Source organism: Pygocentrus nattereri, chromosome 9, assembly GCF_015220715.1.
Source record: "Pygocentrus nattereri isolate fPygNat1 chromosome 9, fPygNat1.pri, whole genome shotgun sequence".
Lineage (NCBI taxonomy): Eukaryota > Metazoa > Chordata > Actinopteri > Characiformes > Serrasalmidae > Pygocentrus > Pygocentrus nattereri.
In genome coordinates, this window is record NC_051219.1 from 31,395,666 (window position 1) to 31,420,413 (window position 24,748).

Below are 24,748 nucleotides of genomic sequence, written 5' to 3' on the forward strand. Positions count from 1 at the left end.
TACAGTTAGGGAGAATATAAAGTGTAGGACAGTTAAAGAAAGACACTGATATAAAGTATGGAGTTTTATCTGCCATTTTTCTATTGACTCAACTAAAAACAGTGAGGTTTATTAGGGTTATTCAGGGTTTTCTGCATGATTCAATGGCTGAGAGGGGGGCACTACAGAGAAACTAGCTCCAATTTCTTTACAGTGGTGGTGATAGGAACCAGGGGTTGCAATGTTTATTATAGCTTTATATGTAATGATTATATATTAATAGCAAAATAGTGGTGGGGAATGTTTTGTCTTAAAATGCCCTGCATGTTCCAACCTAACATGAATGAACTTTAAAAATGTTATCTCATAACTAAATCATAAATTAATGTCTCAGGTATCAGGCAGCATGTTAGAACCATTTCATGTAGCCACTTTCAGTGACGTAGATTTTAGAGGAATTAGTTACTTCAGACGTCTGGTTCCTATCACCACAATTCTGACAATGCAAGTTTCTCCTTAACAGAACATTGCTCATCAAACCACTCCGAAAGATTTTGTTTGTATTTTAGTGATTTATTTATACAGATGTTTTGAGAAATAGTTGGAAATTCCTCTTTAAAAAATGGCCCTATTCAAAACCGGTAAACACATAATTACCTGTGCCTGCTGTGGAGCAACCAGCTTTGCCAAAAGTTGGGAGAATCTTTGTGAAAAATACTAAATCAATAAAAAGAGCGGCAGTTAAATTCAGTTAAAGCAGTTAAGGCAGTTTCCATCACAATTAACTAATGCACTAAATAAACAATCTATATAACAGAGTCATATGACTGTTATATAGTCATATGCTCAAAACTACAATATGGATCTCTACCACTATTAATATAATAAGTTTTCACTTTACCATTAACCGCACTAGCTCACCAGAGGTGAATTTTTTACCTGTTTTGAATTAATTAATCATCCATTAATGAATCTAGGTCACCCAACTGCCCTATACACTGAGGTCAGTAGAGGATATGAGTGAAAAGTGATGTTAGGCAGTTTACCTTGGTAAGCTGCCAAGTGCAGCAACATCAACCCCCCAACCACAAAGAGCGTGAGAAACAAAGCTGAGTCTGAACGTTGACATATTCTCTTTAATATTGTGTGATACTTTTCTCATAAAATACAGTCTTTTCTGAGGTAGACCATTACAGTTCAAGAACAATATCATTTTTTAAAACAGACATCAAAAAAGACATGAAATAAATACTTTCATGTACAATATGTCGCAAAAAAATGAGGTAGAAATGGTTACAGAAAATGTACAAGAACAATAACCAAGAACAAAGTTACTGTACTAATGGATTAAAAACAGTTAAGAAATGCTGATTTTGTTGAACAAACTGTTATTTGGGCCTAAATAGTTTTAAAGGTTTGCAACATTGGAATTGTATTGATTTTTTGAGAAGAGGGACAAAAGCCTTACATGAAACATCTCAGCATAACTAGGAGTGGCCAGTGGTCAACAGTGTGTAGGGTGAGCGTCTAAGTCACCTGGGCCTTGTGGTTTTCTGTCACGTAGACACAGCTCAGTACGATCTGTGAGGATCATTCTGATTGACCGGCCTGCACGGCAATGACTGAACCCAGCAGCTGGGCTTGAGGGGTCGTATGGTGCTATAGGGTTACCGGACATCAGAGGAGAATATGGCTACTCCAAAAGGCTGTGGTGATATGGAGGAGCGGGGGAGGGGAGCACAGCAAGCCACACGGGGCCAACGAGAGGGGTGGGGCGGGGAGCTATTACATCACACAGGCCATCCAAACAAGCCAACACATAGTCTAACCCAAACAAGCCCAAACAGCCCTATCACACCACACTGAGTTATGCATTTCATTTGCTGCATTTATTTTCACATGAATATAATATAATGAAGTATCTTACATCAACATGATTTTGTTTTTCAGTGTGTGTATAATTTCTTTTGGCTATAATTGTATAATTGTGCTCAAATGATGTTCACATTTGAATCAAGGAAATTAAATGCATTTTTTGTGCAGATAATCCAGCTTAAAGAACCTAAATATCATCTCTGCCTTAAGAAAACCTTGTAACTGCTTACTTAGTTTTTTAAAAATGGTGGAATAAATTTGTGGTGCAGTAATTGTGTTTTTTTGACTTTATGAAAACACAAACAGAACAAATGCTGCTGATGTTTGAAATGCTGAATCTGTGGCATTGCAGTAATCGCCAGAATATAGAGAAACTAACATTGTAGAAGCTGCTCCTTCTGGATTGTCTACATGTTGAGACACATTTACAATCGATTATTAGACATGATTAGCTGCCAATTGCATACAAATGTGTTCTGATTAATCTTTGGGTTGGTTCCTGTTAACATTGTAACTGAAAGTGACAGTATGATTTTCCATGATCCGTGCGTTTTTAAATGTATTAAAGGAATAGTTAGGTAAAAAAAATTACAATATTTTTTTTACTCAACTATGCAATCAGCCAAAACATATAATTTCGGTGTCCAAAATTTGCTCATTTTACACTATTACTATTGCTACGAGGCAAATGAAGTCAATAGTCACCCAACTCTTTTCCACAAAAACAAACACAAAACTTCTAAAACTGCATTTAGCTCTTCATTAAGGTCATTCAGACTTGTCAAGGTGGTTTAGGACACAGTATAACAAAGTACTGTGAACTTCCCAGTGTAGCTGAATGCTGGGGGCAGCCACTTCAGACAACAGATATATTGAGTATAGAGTATGTCTGCAGTAACAGTTGTTTCTTTTTATAAATAACTGTTAACCTTCAACTTTCTAACAGATAAATATTTATAAAGAGCTACAACAGAAATCACTACTTTAAGCTAGAGTCCGTTTGCCTGCGTTCAGCAACATAGTGAAGTTAATTTTCTTAGTTTGCAGTAGATCATCTGTAAAGACCTGGATGACTTCTGAGCTTCTGAGTTTTGTGAGTGTATTTACAGAAAAGTTCTGGGTGAATATTGATGTCTGGTGTTTGTTAGCAAGGTTCGCCTTGTAGCTCGAACACTAAAGAAGCCAAGTTTTGTGATTTGACTTATCAACTACATCTGAAATAAGTGGAAAATCGTGTACATTTGATTTCTCACTGAACCATTTCTTTAAGTACCTGTATTAATTAAGACAGATTCATCTCGCACCAGGGAAGGAATAAGTTGTGAACATGGTGGTTTTTGAAACAGTTTGTCCAACAAAATGTAGCATTTGGTCTGCCGTCTACTATAACATTTCATGAAGACAATCATCACTCCATCGAAATCTACATCAGAAATAAAGGGAAAGGATGAGGGAAATATGTATTTATATAGAATTACAAAATGTGGATTTTTATGGCATCAGATATCCTCTGAAATACCTGAATTACATTCAATGTTAGTCTTTGTAGCATTTTCAAGTTTCTCCTATGAGGTAATACCACAGCTGCAGTGTGTGTACAGATCTGTGACAGGTTTGTCTCTCACCTCTGAAACACCTCATAACTCACTACTAAGACCCTAAGGTTACATACATTCTTTATCATTTCTGAGGTAAAGAAATTCTTCCTGAGTATTTCAAACAAGACTACATATACTAAGAAAAAAAAACAAAACAAAACAAAAGAGTAAGTAGAAGAGAATACTAGACGTTTGAGGAACCCATTCTTCTTGTTCTTTTGTTTTTCCAGGGGTCCAAAGCAGGAAATCAGAAACTGGATGAGGAATGTGAAATGAACTACAGGAACTCGTGGTAGAGGGTTATGGGTTTAATACCCTCCAGAACACTGTGGTCTCTGTGGTAGCCATATTAGATGTATTTGCTTTTTGCTTTGTTTGTTTGGTACAGTGTACAGAGAAGATTGTACAGACAGTAAGGGCCAGTCTCTCTTGTCTTACTTCTTACATCTTAAATCGTCTTAATACTATTTGGGTAGCAATGCATACACTGTTAAAAAGACCGCGCTTTGACAAAGTGCACACAATATGACCACGGTCTAACAACTTCTCATTCTTTTCCAGAATACTGTTTGTTTAAACAGGTTGCATAAATGTTGTTGCCTTTTGGTAAAATGCTGTCAACAGGGCAGATATTATTTAAAAAGCGATATGGTGCTTCTTTGATCATTTTTGGTCAAAAACATTCTGTTTGCTCTGATATACCCCAAGCCCTTTATCACCAAATGATCAAATTAGAGTAAATCATAATAAAAAATATAATGCCATTGGAGTGGAGAGACAATAAATAGGATTCTGAAAATTGCAGTTAATGGGGGGATTTCTCAAAACATACATTATCCGGGTTTATTCAAGAATCAAGGCTTATTGGAATTCTAGTGAAACTCCAAAATATATTTCAGATTTCCTACCATCAGCCAGCAACTAACAATTGCCTCCCCCCTCCAAGAAATGCCTAATATTTAATTTCTTTGGGGAAAAAATAAAGTATATGTATATTTATAGAAAAACAACACACCACGGCATGTTTCCAAGAAAAACTAACAAAAAAAGCATTCAATCCAAAATGCTTCATCACCAATAAAATGTAGTCTCCCAACACAACCCCAGTTTTTGGCTGCAAGTAAGTAGCTACAAAAAAGAAAAAGAAAACAAAAAGATTTATGAGGTTTTTCTTGCCTCAACACCAAAAACACGATTAAGCAGTCCCGATCCAGTGGCTGACTTGTCTTTCAGTGGCTGTACACCTTGCTCCATTCCATACAAGTGTCAGGTTCTTTGGGGGTGCCATGTGGCCGTACCTTGCAGAAGGCGCTCTCGAAGTCTTTAAAGGCCGGTGAAGAGGAGAGGGGGCCAGAGAGGCTGTGCATTTGGCTAGAGGCTGAGGCTGAGGCTGAAGCCAGGGCCTGCTGGCAAAGCTGCTGCAGCTCCAACATAGAGAAGCCCTCTGCCCGCTGCAGCACCACAGCCAGTTCTCTCTCGCTCAGGCCACAGCCCTGTGGCGCCAGTGCCTGCAGCAGCACCTGCCTCCGTGCACCCAAGTCTGGCACGCCCACGTGGTAGCGCTTGGACATGCAGCGGAGGAGAGGCTCCTTCAGCAGGTCTGGCCGCCTTGTGGAACACACCACCAGCATTGGGCCACCCTGGCCACGCTGGGTCTTCTCTAGGTGGGCCTGTAAATGCTGCCTGAGACCATCTTCCTCCGCCATTGCTTCCACCTCACTTAGCAGTACCACGGCTGGCTGACGGGCCGCAGTGACTGAAAACAGAGTGGCTAGAAGCTGCTCTGCCTCGCCCTTCCATTTGGATGCTAGTGTGCTACTGCTAAGCCTATAGAAGGCAGCCCCTAGCTGCGACGCAATGCTGCGGGCCAGCGTGGTCTTGCCCCCTCCTTGTGGGCCAAACAGTAGGACAGTTCTGGGTGGGCGCACAGCCGGATCAGGGCGCAACACTGGCCACAGTATGTCCTCTTCAAGGGCATCTTTGACACGACCATGGCCTGCCAGGTCCGTCCACAGCGGGGCAGGAGTGCAGTCCTGCAACTCATTATTCACCACCTCAAGGAGGCGTTGGTCTGCACTCTTCAACTGCTCAGGGGTGCATTTGTGGGAGAACCCATGTTCTACTCCTTTTTCTCCTGTCATAGCTGCTGGGGGGCTGTAATCACCTGCTGCTCCATAGGGTGGGGAAAGCAGGGGCTTCAGGGTGCTGTACTTGCCCACCTCATCGCCCCCCAGGCCTGACTGGGATGAGGGTTTGCTAGGCTTGAAGGCTTGGGGATCTACAAAGCCATTTCCACGACATTCCGCTTTATCACCTACACCAAACGGCGAATTACCAGCAGACTTCAAAGGGTCATAGCCATACTTCCTGTAGCGTGAGCTGTCTCCATCTTCTTCATCGAGGCTCATCTCAAATGCCTTCCTCTTCAGGGAGCCCCCAGGCTCGGAGCTGCCCATGCCACTGTTCTGGTAGCCATAACTGCCCCCCACTACCGTGGGCCTTGAGGTGATAGGGGTAGGGGCAGCAATGCCAGAAGGCAGGTAAGGGGCTGTAGGGTGGCTGTAGGTTGGAGCAAGGCTCGTCTGATGGGAATAGGTGCTAGGCGGGTAGTTGTAGACAGGAGCAGAGGGAGTGTAGCTAGGCACGAGAGTGGGAGTGGACTGCAGGGCATGTAGAGGGGCAGAGGGAAGTGCTGAGCCGGCTTGGGGGCAATAGCCTGAGGAGAGGTAGGTGCCATTATAGCTGGGGGGGTACTCGCTGGAATTTGGACCACTGCAGGAGCTGCTCCCGCTGTAGCCCGAGTCCGAAAGGTTGCTGCTCACCGCTGACACAGGTGGTCCCGCAGATGTAGGCGCGACCTTGGGGCCAGTCAGAGAGTCATGGGATGAGGGGGGTACTAAAGGGTAAGCCACATCAGTGCTGTGCGTAAGAGGCCAGGGCTCTAGTTCACTCTTCTGGCTCCCATTAAGGGCCCCAAAGGCCCCTGGCTCAGGGTATGCACCCATGGATGGTCGCTCATAGGGTGAGTCCAAAACACCCGAGTATTTCTCGGCATAGCGTTTGAGCAGGTTGGAGGCGGTCAAGGCCGAAATGTCATCATTGGCCCAGGCGTAGCTATACGAGCCACGGCCTCGGTGGGGATAAAGCTCAGACTTGTGGGCTGGAGAGGAGGTTGTGGAGGACACATCCAAATGCTGCTCAGGCCATTGGCTCAGGGGCTGGGCATGCTCGGGGTTCCAGTGCATCTTCAACAGGCCTGCTGGATACACAAGCACAAATCATGTCACAACATGAAACACTGAGGGGGAAAAGATTATATCAAATATACACTGCAAGTTGGATGGCTGTTGGTTGGGTGAGGCAGAGCTAAGTAGAGATTTGTGTGCTAGAGTTATTATAATCTCTCTAAATACTAATTTGTATTTGAAAAAATATTTATAAAAAAATTCTATTCAGAAGATGTTGGCTACAAATTATTCTGTACACTGTGCTTTAGAAATAACAATGAACTGATCATTTTCCACACTGTTTTGCATATCACTGACCTCACAGTTAAATCATTTTACTTTCTTTTGATTATAAACAAAATGTTTTGTTTTGTTTTTTTGCATTTTATACATGCATGCACACTTTCATATTTAATTGTGACAAAACAAGCTTCTGTAGCTGTTATGCACTATACAGGAAAAGTTGATTTGAAGAGGAATGTTTTTGCAGAATTAAATTAAGATATAAACAAATTTGTTCAGATAAGTTTGATGTAAAATGTTAAATTCCAGAGAACCTTACAACCTTACCTCACTTGTTCACAGTAGTGAAATCATAGGATGTACTTCTATTTTAGCATCAGTGTTACATATTACGTTAAAACGGACTCAGAATACATGTGTAGGTTCTCTGGTCACTGCATAGTAAATAAAATGGCTACATTTGTGTCATAGGTATTGCAACCCCTGGTTCCTATCACCACCACTGTAAAGAAAAACAGTATTACTACAATGCAACATTCCACATCAAGCCGCTCTGGATGACTTTCTTTACATCTTAACCATTGAATTATGCAGAAATTTTGGAAACTCTGTGGTATTCCCTTTAATGTCCCAACCACATTAAACCATATTAAATGGCTATTTGTAATATTCAGACTATATAACAGCAATAGTAATAAGATATAGGATTTTTATACTGCTCAGGCCTACTGAAGACTTTCTTTGAGGTTGCTAGTTCCTTGTTTTCTAGTCTAGCGGTCCATGTGCACACACACACGCACAAACGGACAGCGTATCTGTGTATTCCCCTGTGTGTAAAAGGGGTGGATTTGTTCTTTCCCAGTTAGAGCACATCACTACTATGTGCTAGCATCTGCAGCCTTCCCAGAGGAGCTATTGTTATCACCCAGCGCATGTTTCACTGAACACCTCCCCACCACCACCTCAGTCTGTCCACAAAGCAATTCTCTAAAAGCCCTCTGCAGCCAGGACACAGAGAGGGGGTAGTGGTGGAGAGAAAAGGGGGATGGGTTAGCAGAACAGAATAGTTGTGCTATTCATTGACTTCTCATGAAACATCGGCAGCGTAGAGCGGCTTTTCCTCTGGCTATCTGTGTTTCTATACCCTGCAATTCATTATGTTGGCCTAATGCTAAAGGGATGAAAGAAGGACTAATAGAGTAACGACCAGGAGGAAAAACAAAACAGAAATCTCTCTACCAGCCCACCCAAACCACATTATCTCCCATAATTGCGGTTAGTTGGAGTGAAGCATGACTGTCATGTGTCAACAGATCATTTTCCTCAGGTACAAACTTCAGAAGAACAAGAGGAGCATGTAATTTAATTTGTCCAAATAAAAATAAGATCACTGTGAAACTACCACAGCATTCAACAATAAAGGCAGCACGGAACTTCTTTTATACAGTGATAAGCAACACAGTCACAAACACAATGTACACACTGATCCATTTTAATATGACCAACATGGAGTACTCTATGGAAAGGCTTTCATGAGTTAAAGGGGACAAATAGTCCTCTGAATGTATCAGAGATGCAGCGTTTGGTAAGATTAATTTACTTCTTGTAATTATAAGAGGAGAACTTCATCAGAGGGCTTTCTTTGGGATTGTTAGGACACTGAAAACAGCCACATCATGAAGCTTCCTCTTCACAGAGCCATTAGCTTGAAATTCCTGGCATAGCTTGGCATTATTGAACTGTCACAATCTGGCCTGAGGTGAGAGGGAAAATGTAGAGGTAAAAGAATAAAAAACCACAAGTCTTCATTACAGGCAGCACATCTTTGCCTTTAGAGGAGAAAGTGATGATTCATTATTCATACTTCTGCCAGTGTATGTGGGGCTGCTGCTTTATTGCCATTTAAATCAAAAGTCAGGCTCATATACTGCATTCTCCTTCAATCTTTCTACTAAACTTTGCCCTCCCCCACTCCTCCCTCTCTTTCTCTTGCTCGCTCTCTCCAGATGGCCACTGGACTACTATGTCCTCCTTCTTTAAACCAAGGGCTTTAAGTTTCCTGTATCTGAACGATTCCACCAAAATTAAGCCAGTCTTGCAGCTTCCGCTCTGAAAAATAAAGATGTCATTAACGGTTCTTTGGAGTGATATTATAGAAAAAACCCCTTTTGTTCCCTGAAGAACCATTCAATGAATGTTTTTTTAGATAATCATTTTTGTAACTTAGAAACAGTTAGAAAACTTAAGAAATCTCCATATAATGTAAAGGTTCTATAACAAGGTTTTTCTAGAACCATACATCCAAGCTCATAACCAGTTTACAACTTTTATTTTTACAAGAATAGATACCAGTAGTACTAAACAACAGTAAAGCACTGAATTTACTTAATTAATATGTGTATACAATTTCCATAAAAATAAAATGTGTTACATCAACACAGTTTTGTCTTTCAGTTTACTTCCTTAACAGTGTTTAAGTAGTGCATTTTATTCATCTGGACACATTTAAATGAACTCAGGTCAATGCAGCACAAAAAAGCCAGCAAGACAGTGTGAGGCGTATGACTGCAGCAGATTTGAGCTTTTAGTAGTAGGTCATTGTCCAGGCTGCAGAAACAGTAGACGTCCTGCAGGCCTTTCCCATCTGCAGTCTGTGGTCAGAGCAGGGGCTGTGTGGAGCCCAATAATGGGGCCAGTGCATGACAGAGATGGATAGCAGCCCAAGGGAGCTCATAAAACCTGCAGCAAGGAGGGGAGGGGAGAGAGTGGACAGCAGACGCTCTGACCAGTGTGTGTGCACGTGCACGCATGTGTGTGTGTGGGGACAGGGCGTGACATTAAGGAACTCAGTCAGGCAGCCAAACTGCTGTCCTCTCCATCAATATACGTGGAGCCGTGCATACTGGCTCACATATACAAACAAACAATATAAGAAAGTATGGTCATACATGCATTCCAATAGTACTTTGTTTTAATAAGCTCCATATGTATTATATACTGTATGTCCAAATATCTCTATCTATCTATCTATCTATCTATCTATCTATCTATCTATCTATATACAATTTGTATTATATGTATATGTAAGTAACCAAAAAGAAATGTTTTACGTTTTCTCAAAAAAAATTTTGTAAAAAGCACTTTAAAAAGTGTTGGCTGTTTTCCTACAAAGCCTACAAAGCATTTTTGCTTTGAAAAAATGCAAAACAAAAACACACATACACACATAAAACACGCCCGATCAGAGAGCCTGCTGTCCACTCTCCCACCTCCCCATGCATCCACATTCTAACTGGACAGCATGGATGAGCCATTTGGGATGGAAGGAGATATCTTTGCTCACACAGAGATGAAGAACATGCCTCTTTCCACATTCCTACCTTCATCCACTGCATGTCACAGCTCCCTTTTGTCCTCTCACCTCACTAAATGCTCTTCCATACAGCATTAAATGGACCGGACACAAGACTGTGGCTCACAATTACATTCAGGCTTTTGAGACTGGGGGTTTAAAACACCCCAGCAAAAGGATCTCACATTAATCTGGCCAGGGTTTAATCCACACTCCTGATTAAATCATAGCCCTTCCACAGATTCATTTATTCTAGCCCTGGGGAACAAATAGTGAGATTAGAATGGAGAGAGGAGGAAGAATAGACACCAAGGGTGGACTGTAGAGAGCTAAATTACTGCTAAATGAAGAAATGAGCACCAATATCATTACAAAAATACTGCAAGATGACATTTGAGATGTTCTATAGCACAAGTTTTCCTATAGCATTTAAAGGACAACTCTAGTGTTTTTCAATCTCAGTGCTGAAGCATCTGCCCAGCGGCTTCTATTCACTGTAAGTTTCAAGTCAGCAGATTTTCTTTCCTAAGTACAGAAATAACTTGTCAAAATTACTGTCTGTGGTAATCAGGTATATTCTACAGATACAGTAGAGAGAGATTAAGTTGAAAAACACTGGAGTACATTCTATAGCACGATCCCAAATCCCATAGATCAAGCAAGCATCATTTATTGCAATCTCTCTCTCTCTCAACTTAAGCTCCACATACGCCTCTCCAAACACAGAGATAGCCATATGACCAGGCTGGGTCACATTATGCCCACTCCATGAGCATAATCAACATGGAAAGTCAGTTAAGTAAACAGAGGCGCAGCTTTTAGATTAAGAAAAGCGGAGCGCTTTCCACCAGGCTGGCCCATTGTCCACACGGGGGCTCCTGGCCACTGCTTTGTGTGAGGCAGCGGACTTGTCGTGGCAGTTCCGCACAGGTTTAAGCATGGCAGGGGAGACAGATGTTTCCACTGACCGCCTTACTGTCTCTGCCTCCATTGTTGGGGACGGCCAGTCCAGCAGACGTCCCCTTAGCTTGACAATCCTGTTGGATCTGAGACAAAGGAGAAGGATCCTATTGTCAAAGGCCTGCCTAATTATGGAAATCTTATTAATCTATTCAGGGGAGGTCCGCTGACAGCTTTTGTGCTGCCCTGGGATTTATTGAGGGTGTTTGGCTGTGTGCGAGTGTGTGCTGCATCTTTTTTTTTTCTTTTGGAAGCAGTCTGTGATGGAGATCAGGCCTAGGGATCATATTGGGTAGGCAATATGATGATACATTATCATTATTGTGATAAATTATGCCACAATACAATTCTCTGAGTATATCATGAGTAATCAAAGTGAACATATAAATTTGAGTCAGTATTTATACAATACTGACCACATGCATCTATCATAAAAAGTAACAGAGAGCCTGTAAATGACCAGTGGACAGTGACAGCATAAACGGCAAAGTAACAATTAGCTGATTGGATGCCTCTTACGACATCTAGATTATATACTTACCAATAGAAAGTTGTTGTACTCATAGTCCCTGTAGCCATTTTTAGTATTTATTTCTGTTCCAACCTTTTTACAAATGGCAGAAACACGAAATACTAGGAGTGTAACAATTCACAAAATTGTCTGAATTGTAATAAACTTTTTTCGATACAGCAAAAACAATGAGTGGCTTAAAATGTGCCTTATATTGATATATTAATGTTTCTATTTTCAGTTTTTGGAAGTATTCAACACTATATATATATATATATATATATATATATATATATATATATATATAGAGAGAGAGAGAGAGAGAGAGAGAGAGAGAGAGAGTGCCCAGACAAGTTAACATATTGGCCACAAGCCAACATACTAATCATGATACAACAATGATGTGATACATTATGATATAATACAATATATTACGACATCCCAACTAATCACTGTGACACACACTGTGCATCAAGCATCATGACAGTAAATGTTTGCTCATCTCTTCCTTCAGTATTTGACAAAGCCCAGAGAGACACTGTGAAGGTGCGAGAGCAGAAGCTAGACAAGCCGAACCGATACATCCACCTTCACAATAAGACTTCATCTGGGTGAGCATGAGGGGAGAGGAGGTGAGAATCCTGCACTCAGAGTCAAAACTTCAGCTAATCCGCTTCACATTTACTCAACATCACAACATTTTTAGTAAAACAGGAGGTCTAAAACTTTCCCCTGGCAATCCTACATGAGAAGAGCTGTCATCACAAAACCTAAAACTGCAATGTCCTAGCATGGCACAGTGGAATAATGGGGGTTGTGTAGCCCAAAGTGCAAATGAAATAAATGAGCCACTGTATGAAAATGACCAATGAATAATAAAAAAAATACAATTTCATTTGCTTTGTTTACTTGCTTTTCCTGTGTGTTTTCCCACGGATGCTCTAATGTAAGGTAACATTCAAGTATATTATTAAATTATTGAAGCTACCCACAAGTATTAGATGAAAAGGTGTAGCAATATAAGGGGCCAAATTAGAGAATATAAGCTCCAGTTTTCTGTTGCAATAACATAGTTAACTATAGCAGCCCAGCCTTGCAGATGCACCAGTGCCAGTTTGCAAGAGTGAGTCCACAGTTTTTGTAATGTGAGAGAAACAGGCTGGAACCCTCTGCAGTTTCACAGCTCCCCTGGGTCCACACACTCTCTCTCTCTCTGTCTTCACCCCACTTTTGTTTTCCTGTCCTGCAGGAACAAAACCTACTTGAATTCAACATGCCTTCTGGGATAGTCTGCCATTAAAGCAGGCTGAGAGAGCGATGGTGAACAACAACAAGAGGAATCAATCCAGCCAGGTGCTATCACACACACCACTAGCCACACACGCAACCCAGTAAACTGGCCTAAAGATGGAGAAAATAAAGATGGAGAGCCTTTATCTGGCACTCACACTGTGAAATTGAGAAAGGTTGGTCAAATTAGACTGAATGAGACTGCAGCTCAACAATCAAGGTGCCAAAAAGGGGCTATTTGGAGCAAAAGTACTTTTGTTTCCACTTCTGAATCCTTGAATGGAACTATTCTTGAAAATGAGGTATGTGAATGTTTTCGCTCAATCAACTCACATGAACGTCCCGAGAGCAGAGAGGGAAATTTAAAAAATACAAGAGAACCTGGTTTATGGGTCTTTTCAGAAAAGAATCCAACTGAATATATGAAGAAGGTTCAGGGTGATGTCCTGTGTTGAAGGCTCTTTGAAGAAAGCTACAAAAGGAAGTCTTTTTTCCAGAGAGAATGTGCAACAGGCAGAGGAAGACAGAACAAAAGGAAGATGGAGAGAAAAGAAGAGTGAGAAGAGGAAAACAGGAAAGGAAAAGAGAAATACAAAAGGTAGAAAACAGAAATAAAGAGGAAGAGAGGGAAACAGGGTAGGGCTGAGAAAGAGGCTTGTTTACATGAATTAACCATGCCAGCGCTCGGAAGATAAGACCCAGCATTCCAATCATTAGCTGATTTGTATTCAGCTCAAACAATCGGAGGATCAATGATCTAGAAAGGTTTACAAAACTGTAGAAGACTTTAGACACTTTCAGCAATTCAGTGAGGCAGAACGAGTCTAAATGTATTCTTTAGAGTGTACAATCAGCAACAGTGAGTCTGCCACACGACTAAAATAAATCTTATTACTCCTACGGCCTACATTGCAGAAGAATATGACTGTTAAAGAATGAAGCAGATTTAGTAGGACATTCTTACCTAACCATGTCTTGAGCAGGGCTGTCCAAACATTTTGTCTTGAGAGGCCAAAAATATAATTTTTGTAGTGGGCTAAGGGCCAGAAACACAAAACATTTAGCTAGCCTGGACATCTTCACATTTAAAAAACACTATCATTTCAAAAACAAATTCTTCACAGTAGTGGTCTCTAAATCTCCTCTTGTCCATGTAGCATCACCTGTTAAGCTCTATTAGCTTGACACTGCTAACTAAGTGTTATAACATCTGCATTGCAGTCAGTGAGGTCATAGATTTTTTCACTTTTTTAAAAATAAAATTATACTAAATGTACTTCGGTAATACATTTAAAACAAAAGCAGCTACACAGTAGAGCACAAAATACAAATACATGTCCTCTCATGAGGGAGTTTGGGGGGAAATCAAGTGTCTTTATGGCTTTGGGAAGCCTGTTCTAATGGTTTCTAAAAAATGCCATGTGCAATGTTTCATTTACAAATTAGCCCACATGTATGCTAACCCTTTGATACACTGAACAGAATTTGCTTGATTTATATGTTTACATCATTTCTAGGTGAATGAAATATATTGCATCAATACTACAAATTATTACGAATGATGCAAACGCCTCTATTTAACCATTCTTTTCACAGTCATTCTAATCTCTGATCAGTTCAGAAAAGTATACAATAGAAAAGATTTTTCTTTATTACAGGCTACACAAATAGAACATTAACAACTTATTAACCGTATATATACAGTCTGAATGTTGCAGTCTGAATATAACGATTTAATGATATAAGATTTTCAATGTGGCAAAGAACAGTGGAGTGCACAAATAAAATGCAAGATCTACTGTCCATCAGAGAGTAAAATGGAGAAGCCTGTCCAGAAGAAAAGCACCAACAGGCCAGTTTGGCAATATGTTGGTTTCTAACTAAACAAATGTGGAGAATCACTGGATGTTAGTTGTGTTACATGCTGTCTGTGGAGAATATAGTATTATAATAAATGATTGAGTAATATTAGACGCTAGCCCTGTTGGTAATTTATGGTAATTATCTTACCATATTGGGAAATGCAACACTCACATGTTGTACTTTCTAAATTCGGATCACAGCACATTTGTCTACTGCAACAGTTCTGCAAACACAACCCATTTACCTAAATTTCATCATCCAAGCTTTTTCCCCCAGTCTCCCAAATCCAATCAAGGCATTTTTTCATGCTCAGTCCAGTATCAACAGGGTTTCAATAGGGCACCATATCTACAGCTACTGCTCCAGTCTGAGTAAGTACAAAAGAGGAAAGAGTTCTAAAAATGAAATCTGCAACACAGTACAGCACTGCACACTAGCACTGTACTCTACATTGGTTTTCTACTAATACTGTCACTGTCTGTTCAAAAGCACAAAGTTTTTTTGTCAATATATGGACAACACTGCTGTCTACAGTATATTTGTAAAATATGTGCAGTATTCGTGCCTGAATAGAGCAGCTACAATAGCAGAGTAAAGAACAGCGTTGGGTTCTGAACCACAAATTCTCCAAACAAGTGTGAGGTCCCAGAAGCTCCTCTCCACTCAGGTGTTGTTAGGCTCAGATAATGCCCCTGCATCGGACAACAGGCTGTCATTATTTATAAGCCGTGCATAATTGGGCATTGCTGAGAAAATTATTATAAATCTATGCGTTAGTCACAGCAATGTGATCAATCAAAAGAAACCCAATCCCAGTGCGGCGCTCGCTCTCTGGCTCTCTGGATCTCATCTGCTCCCTCTTTCATGGCACTAAAAAGATGTAATAACAGAAGAGTTGGAGGGCTCTTACGAGTTTTCACACCTGCTGCCCAGTGGCCTCTATTCACACAGGCCATGCAGGCTTCCCCAGAGGAGAGGGCCTATCTTGTGGAGTGGCAGTGAAAGATCTCCTCTATCCTCTCTCTCTCTCACACTTTCCGCAGCTCTGTAATCTCTGAGCTTTGAAGGCATTATCTCTCCTCAGCGTGTTCTCCACTGTAAGTGTAGCCAGCCGTGTTAGATCATTCCTGATCTGTGCTGATTACAGGCCGCATGCTGTTTACACTGAGAGAAATAAAGAATGATAAGTGCATTGTGGGAAAGGAAAATGAGGCCAATTCTGTGTGTACTGTGTATTTCTCTCAGGGAACTTGACTACACAGTACACTGGATTTCTCTCTTGTGTACATATTATTTATTTCCAAGAATGTTATCTGTACAAATCACTTATTTTTATAACAAATAGTGCACACAGTCATGTGAGTCACAGACCACTCTTTTATTTGTTTAATTACCAGTCAAAACAGAATGAGTTATTCTCATTTTTTTAGTGTCAAGAAAAAGCAGAAAACTTTTATTTATCAGGAAAGTACACAGAAACCTCAACAACTATATATAACATTAAAATTTATCAGAATTTAGTGTGTTTAATCTATGACTTTATTACAGCTTCCATTCCTGTCATCAGACTTGCTTTCAGTTTTTCACAGAAATTTGCAGGGATATTTTGCCACTCCTCCAAAGTTCAGTCTTAGAAGTTGGTTGCATTTTCTGCTTCTAATGATCCAAGCAATGCCAAACACATTCAACGATGACATGGAGGTCTGGACGCAGTAACAGCTTCTCGACAACTACACATCCTTTCAGACTCATAGTGCTGAGTTGTCTTCTCACAACAGAATGATGTACAAACACAGCTGTGGATTTTTTCAGACATATAAGCTTTAAGTATCTGTTGGTGGTCTACCAGGTCTCTGTGTTATTTCATAGTTTTTGAACTCCAGTTTTCTCACATTTTTCTTTAACTTTTCTCCTCTTTTTGCAAGTGTGTTATCTTACATCTAATCACCTCATGAATATCCCCTGAAAAATATAATACATATAATTATATATATCATTTGTACTGATTGGCTGTTCTGACTGGAAACAGAATACATGTTGGGTGGTCTCTCTCTGCACTATATTGTATATACACTGCTGATGTTTTTAGTACTGACAAGAGCTAAATAAGAGCATCTGTTCATACTCTTTGCCAAAATGATAATATAAATGAACATTAAAAATCTGATTTGCTTGGGTGATTAATATCTGTAGGTACCAATTCTAAAGCTAAAGGCCTAATGGTTAGCAGCACCAAAAAAAATGTACCTCTTTCAAACAAGTAAATTCAATGCATCTCCTTTTTCACTGTGCCATTTCTAACGCCAAAGCCTGTAGTGGCCAGTTGCATGGAATGGCTAGATGCTTGGCTCGATGCTCATAATTTTAGAAACAACATCCCCACCCCCCTAGCCTGCTAATTCATGTCCACAAATGGCTGAAAACACCCCCCACACTCACACATGCACACACACACAGACCCCTCCCCTTTAAGAAAAACAGGGTCCCTATTTTCTGTGGCTGCAGGCTGGGTTTAGGTCATTGTGTCCACTAATATATCAAAGAACAGCTGTCCTAAGGCTCTGTGATGACCAATCACCCCCTCCATCTGTCTCCCTCACCCAATCTCTCCTCCATCTCCCCCTTTTTTCCTCCATCCAATCCTTCTTGCTTTCTCTCTCTCGCTTTCCCTCCTTCCCTCCCCTGCCCCCCTCTCCCAGTCCCACCATGCGTGTTGCATTCCCCCCTGCTAAATCCCCTGGCCTCTCTCCCTCTCTTTGTTTATTTATTGACTCTACAAGCAGCTCAGGATTTTTCTGTTTGCGCACTCGCGAGTGAATGAACGGATCGTGGCTTAAAGCTGAAGTGAGGGCAGTTCAGTGCACGGTCTCAGAGCCACCTCTCAGAAAGTAGATCGAGACACAAGTGCTGCAAAAGGGCCATGTCTATTTTCATAATTCACCTCAGCAGGGCCTTAATTAGGAGACCTATGGAGAGTTCCACAGAGGGACCTGCAGCTTTCGGCTCATTTGAGCCAGTCAGTTGCCTGAGGAGCAGCAAGGAGAGTGCAGGAAACCTCAAGCAAGCCTCAGCAGCCCGGGCCATAAAGTGGTCAGTTCGACAGTTCACATAATTTTCTCCTTGTGGTCGATTTGGTGTCTGAAGGTTGTTTCTTTAGTTTTGAATTTTTTAATTATGAGGCTAACGAAGCTAAATAAGGATGATGGGAGCTTATACCCCTCCAATTAGCAATGGGCAAGCAGGAGGCCTGAGTTATCACAATTGCATCAAACCATACTGATTTGTTAAGTAAACTCAAACAGAGTTTCTGAGCTGGTTTCTGACACAAGAGAACTTGAGTTTATTTTACAGTTCAACAGTTTGAGGCAGATGTGTGATGATGGAGGTATGCAGTTTACACAATGCTAAGTAATGTACATAAGGTTCAATTACTTAGCTACATTAGCTTTGCAGGTCCAGTGCAAAAAAAGGACATCAGACACCAAACATATCTTGGCTGCTCAACTACATTTAGAGACACCAGGGGAAAACTGTGTATATTTGATTTTTGACAAACTACCACTTTAATTGGGAGTGCAACTACACTGGGCTTAATGAGCTGACAGTGAGTTGATGAGGATGGGAGGGGGTCTACTGATGCAGAGCACAGCGCATCTCAAACTAGTTCTTTTCTACAGGTCGCGTTATTTCTCCATCCCACATAGCACACTGAGGGCTAATTAAAGCCCATTCACACCCGCCGCTAATGACCCCCTCACTCATTCACACAAACACTCCAGCACACTGCCTGTTTACTCAAGGGCACCCCCCACGCCCCTCCAGAGCCACATTCAGCCCGCCACTCTCATTAGGCTAGATGTGTTTGGAGGCTCATCGTTATGCCGCTCCAGAAGCACCCAACGTGCCCCTTTCCCTCAGAGTACCCTCAAAAGCCTTAATGACTTAACAGATGTAATCAGAGCGCTTCAGCAGGTCGGGGCTTCTTTCTTTCTCTTTTTTAGTGAGGCAGGGAAGGAATGAGGTCATTGAAAAGAGGAAGAAGTGGCGGCTGTATTTGTTTCGCTCTTCAAAAAAAGAAAGAGGGATATATACGTGGAGCAGCGGGCCTCTGAGCAACAAGAGTTGAGGCACTCGTGGGTTGCTGGCCTGGGACTGATTTAGGAGAGTGTTTGAAGTGCAGATTACAGATTCTTTGCACCAAATCCCTGCAGGACTATCTGTGGCCCCTGGAATCTCTCTCAAATTTCCTCCAGGTCTGCCATGGACTGGCGTTTAAAAAGTCTGGGAAGAGGTAACACACGTAGGTGGTGAGTGGAGATAATGTGCTTGTATATAAATGTACGTGAAAGAGAGAAAACTGACAGATCTGCATATGAGATTTTATGAAAATATGTGCATCTGCTAGGGCTGATATATCGGTTGGTCATTCGCATTTATTGGTATTGGCAAAACTCCCATTGATAAAGCACTGATTTTGAGTGGCTCATTTTATACTCTAAAGAACACACACCACATGTAATGGCATACTGTTCCCTTTATATATGGACTGTTATATAGTATTGTGTACTGTATGAGTTATTATCAGAATTTTAAGCTTCTTAAAGGGAATTTGACCAATTTCTTTTTTATTTCTGGATAATTCAATGGTTAAGAACCCTCATGAGTTTCCATCATAAATGGATTTAAAAATTAATTTTAGCCTTAAAATCTTAACCTAAAGTCAAAACTATCATAAACACACATGTGATAGCTTTCTTTGTAATATTTGTGTAATAGCTTTCTGTAAGGGAGATTTCATCATTGGAAAAATATTGAGAAAATTGTCCTTAAGCTACTTACCAGCTTTCTATCCTTAAATAGCTGTCTAGACAAATTTCAGTAAGGTTTTCAGACTAATCATAGTATTGAGGTGGCTTTAATTAAGATTATTAATAGCATCCATTTAAATACTCTAGAAAAACATCTTTGATATCATTGACCATACAATTCTCATAGATAGACTTGAGAACTGGGTTGGGCTCTCAACAAATGTCCTAAAATGGTTTAGTTCATACCTGCAAAGAAGGGACTACTTTGTGGAAATAGAAAATAATATTTCTGAGAGAGTGCCAGTGACCTGTAGTGTCCCCCAGGATTCAATTCTTGGGCCATTCTCATTTAATTTATACATGCAACCTCTTGGCCAAATACTACAAGACTATGGAATATCTTACCACAGCTATGCAAATGATACTCCTATCTACTTGGCCCTCTCTCCAAACTAATATGTTCCCCTTGACTCACTTTGTAAATGCCTTGAGCACATCACCAACTGGATGGAACAAAACTCTCTGCAGTTGAAAAAACATAGAGATTATTTTATTTGGGAATGGCAATGAGAGGCACAGACTAGCTGCCTATCTGGATTTAAGGGCTCTAAAATCTAAAGAACTAGTATGTAACCTTGGTGTGATAATGGACTCTGATCTCAGTTTTAGCAGTCATGTCAAAGTGGTTATTAAATCACCTTTTTATCACCTTGAAAACATCAACAAGATCAGAGATTTTCTCACTAAACCAGACCTAAAGAAATCATCCACGCCTTTATTTTTGGCAGCATTGATTACTGTAATGATCTCATAACTACACTGCCAAAAAAGATAATCAAACAGCTTCAGAAGATTCAAAATGCAGCTGCCAGAATCTCACTAGGACTATAAGAAGGGACCACATCACCCCCATCCTTAAATCCCTACAGTGGCTACCGGTTTGTTACAATTTGTTACAGACTCTTAGATACAATTATTTATCTATACATTGTGGATACTATACATGTTTAAACCTAGGCTCAAAGTGTTCCTATATGAGCAGGATTCAGCTCAGTTTAAAACACTGTTAGCTCTTTTATCCCTTCTCCTCTGTAATGTTGCTTTATCATCCTAATTTAATTTTTAATTTGATTTTTAATTTAATTATTTCTCTTTTAAAATCTATTGTTTTGATTGTTTTAATCATGTTTTTAATTTCTAGTCTCCTTTACTTTTAAAATGACTATTTTATCATTTGTAAAGCACTTTGAATAACAGCGTATGAAAGGTGCTATATAAATAAACTTGCTTTGCCTTGCCTTTTAGAGGCATTACATTTTTCAGGCATTTGGTTCCTATCATTCCTATCCTATCATTCCTATCATTCCTATGGTTCCTATCCATACATTTTCAGGCATTTGGTTCCTATCACCACCATTTTGAACAACTCTAATTTTGAACATTTCTCTAGAATTTCACACAAAACTACTCTGAATGATTTTGTTCAACAATTTAATTATGCATTTTGAAAAATCTGGACAATTCCCCTTTAAAATCAGTATTGGCAACAACATTTTCAATAACTTGTTTCGTCAGACCCAGGTATACACTCCCAAACCGTAAACCATATCTGCACAAGATGTGAGATTTAAGTATTTTGATATTCATGTAAAACATTAATCAAATTTAAAAAAAAAAACTGAAAAAAATGCATCTTACTATTATTGTACAGTAATAAATGCAGACCACAAAAATACATATTAGGTTTTACACAGAAGGTGGTTAACCTAAAGTCTTTTAAGATAAACAGACGAATGCTAAGTGTTCACTTTACCTAATGTTATTAGCCTATTCACATTATAACTTATTTCACCTTAAGCGTGAAAATGCATTTTTTTGCTAAAGAGTTAGTTACCTGACACCAAAAATGATCAATTTTCTAAATGATATTTAAAGGCTTAACTCTAATAAATCTATAGTAGCAAAATGCAAGATGAGTCTGAGTGCAATGTTTGTTGGTGCTTCCTATGTGCCATAGCTGTGCTTTGTACTGTCTGCTTCTCATCTGGTGTGCAATAACCTTAAGTGAAGAAGACTTCTGAAGAAGTCTTTCAATGCTTCCTTCTTTGAATGAAATAAGAATCTATGAACAGAACCTCGAGACGCAAACTCTTCAGTGATCTCTAGTTAAGTGTAAAGTATAAATATATCTCATGGTTATTAAATATGGGAACATGTAACACAGAGAGAAGCTAAATTGCTAATCAGAAATCTTCCTCTAAACTAATTTACTATATTATAAAGTTTAACGATTATTCAATGTTTGAAAAACACAGACTCATCCATAAGAACACTGTTTAAGTATCAGGGTGAAAGCATGAGAGATCCTATAAGAAAGTGTATGTGTATATGTGTATACGTATGCTTATGCTTTATGGACAGAAGTGCAGAGAACACTGGCTCCTTCCACAAAAAAACATTCCAGCATGGACGTGACACTATTCACATGGGCTTGTGTTCAGATGACTCAGACACTGAGGAAATATGTGCAACAGAATGCCACCACCATCATAACAAAACCTTGTAACTCCAGTTCTTTTTGGTTTTTATTTCTTTTTGCGTCTTTTGAAAACACCAGCTTTCCTTTCCATTGTGTGAAACAAAACGTCCAACATTATTAGGAACAACATTTTGTTATACTATCAAACATTTTCTTTCCTTTTTCTTTATGTTTACCATAAAGTCTTTACCACAGTGAGACTATATCAGGACTGGTGAAAGGGCTTGGGAGAGGAAGGAATTTTCCTGTGTTTAAGTGCTTAGAGAGTAAACATCAGGGATATCTAACACCCGTGTGTGCTGTCCTAACATCACACTACATGCTCAGAAAGACACACAAACAGCCTGTTCTCATCAGATCACACCAGCTCCCACCAACAAAAACCGGACCAGTTCCATTAAAGCCGCCGAGTGTTGTAACACTGGACGAACAGGCTCTGTCCAGCTACTCCAGTCACTTCAGAGTGAGCCAGCTAAAATACTCAGATATAACACAAAAATAAAAGTCAGTGACAATGTCTTGAAGGAATGTGAAATATTCCACCAGGTCTTTGAGACATTCTGGAAAACAAACACACAGAGAAGACCTCAAGAGAAGGAAAGTAAAAGTTTATCCAGCTTGTAAATACAGGAAATTATGCAACATTTTACAGATGATGTATAAGACTTTCAGGCTTGTGAGCACTACGTTTGAAGAGATTATATAGATTGGTGGTTAACTAGGGCTAAGCTTCCATTGTGGTCATGTCACTTTAGGCAAGAGAAAAAAATGTGGCATGTCAAGAACTGTTCAGGACAGATCTGACTAAATTGACATGTCCAGACTTAAGTCATGAAGCGCACAAAAGATGCTCTGAGCGACTAACTTTTTAACAACGTCAAGATCGTCAGCACTGATAGTCAGTGGATAGGTTCATGTGAGAAATGAACACTGTGATCCTTTCTTTTAAGCACAGAGAAAATAAATCTGTCTACAGATTATGCAACAGACAATGGGAATGAAAAGGACTTTCAAGGAGAGTTTGCCAAACATCATTTGTTCTCAGAAACAACACTAGTTTTGGTGCTTTTAAATGCATTCAACTAAACAGTAACAGCATATTCAGAGCTACAAATAGCATTTACATCCTGGAACACATTCAAGTCAAGGATAAAAAAGGCTCAGTGCCATTCATTATTATGTAATTACATCTAAAATTGATTGGACTTGGCGGTGGGGTTTGATTTTTCTCCCTCTTTTCATGTAGCTGTCATGCCGATAAAGCGGAGAGGAGGCGAGCTGAAGACAGCGGCTAAAGTAGCTCTTTAGGCCGTTCCGCCGGAGAAAAAAACCCCATGCTGACTAACAAACAATGCTGTTTTGGAGAGGGCCAGCGCCTGGCTCAAATGAAGCCTAGCAGGGGGGTTTGGAATGGGGGCTAAAACTGGACATGTCAGTTATTAGGGCAGAGAGAAGAGAGAAGACTGCTCTGTGTGATTGTGGAGGGGGTAGTGAGTGAGTGGAGAGTTGAGTACTGCTAAGCTGAGTGGGGTTTGTGAGATGACACTGTCAGAACTGCAGGGATTCTACTGCTAAAGCCATCAGCCCCCTTCACACACACCCACCCCACCCTCTCCTTCCTTTTTCCCTCCATCCCTGACACGAAACATGCACCCTTGTGCGGTGTGGTCTTGGTCAAATGAGGCATTTTAACCCCTTAAACTGCAGGCTTATTGTTTAGTAAACTATCTTAAAACTCAGTAACTAACTACAATTAAACACAAACATAAGATATGCAGTCATCACCTTGAATCATAGGCTAGTTATTCACTTATTAATCTTAATCGTATTTTTCAGTAACTTTGAATTATTCAGCTACTATTAAACTAATATAGCATGTAGCAGAGATGAACCCTCTGGGCATTCTAGGCCTTAAAACATTTCAATTTCTGTGAGATAAAAAATAAATGTCAGAAATGTTTTGTTCTTCTTTTTGATTTAACATAAATATGCCTGCTGTGTTTAAACTCTGCAATTATTGAACTTGTACGCTTGTTCATTCTTAGTTGCAAACAAAACAAAAGTGTTAAATTCCTGAAATGCTCACTGGAAAATAATCTAATCAGTTAATCTAATAATTATTTTCTCTGTGGTCTATAGGTAGATACAGCAAAATGAACAAACCTATTGGTTAGGTCTTTAGGAGCTGAACAGAAGGCCTAATATATCAGCTTAACCTCTAACATAACTAGGAAAAGCAGACTCAACCGATCACATTTTGATATACAAAGGGACCAGTTTTTTGGGGAAAAATGTCACTCTTGGTCTTCTGGAAGTTCTAGATATGTCACTGATTGCGAGTATGAGTGGTAGACTGACCACTGCATTTCAGTCAGAAATAAAAACAGTAGCTCAAAGCCAGGCTTCTTTACTGAATGAGTCAGTGTAAACTTCTACAAGGTAAAAGCAATGTTACTATGCCTGTTACAAGCTGCAAATAAAATGTCCAATGCTGTTTACAAGC

General features: G+C 40.1%; 1 protein-coding gene across 2 annotated transcripts in view; it reads right to left on the reverse strand.

Moving 5' to 3' along the window:
- Positions 1-1,100: 1,100 nt before the first annotated feature.
- The window catches only part of si:dkey-157g16.6 (uncharacterized protein LOC561837 homolog), a 26,733-nt gene continuing 3,085 nt past the window's right edge, over positions 1,101-24,748 (reverse strand). Inside the window, exon 3 of one of the 2 annotated variants that reach the window (XM_017707599.2) lies at positions 1,101-6,708. In XM_017707599.2, coding sequence (XP_017563088.1) covers positions 4,682-6,708 — 2,027 coding nt within the window. In that variant the 3' untranslated portion in view covers positions 1,101-4,681. Of the gene's footprint in view, positions 6,712-24,748 lie in introns of both variants that reach the window. The other variant, XM_017707581.2, reaches the window with a different exon arrangement.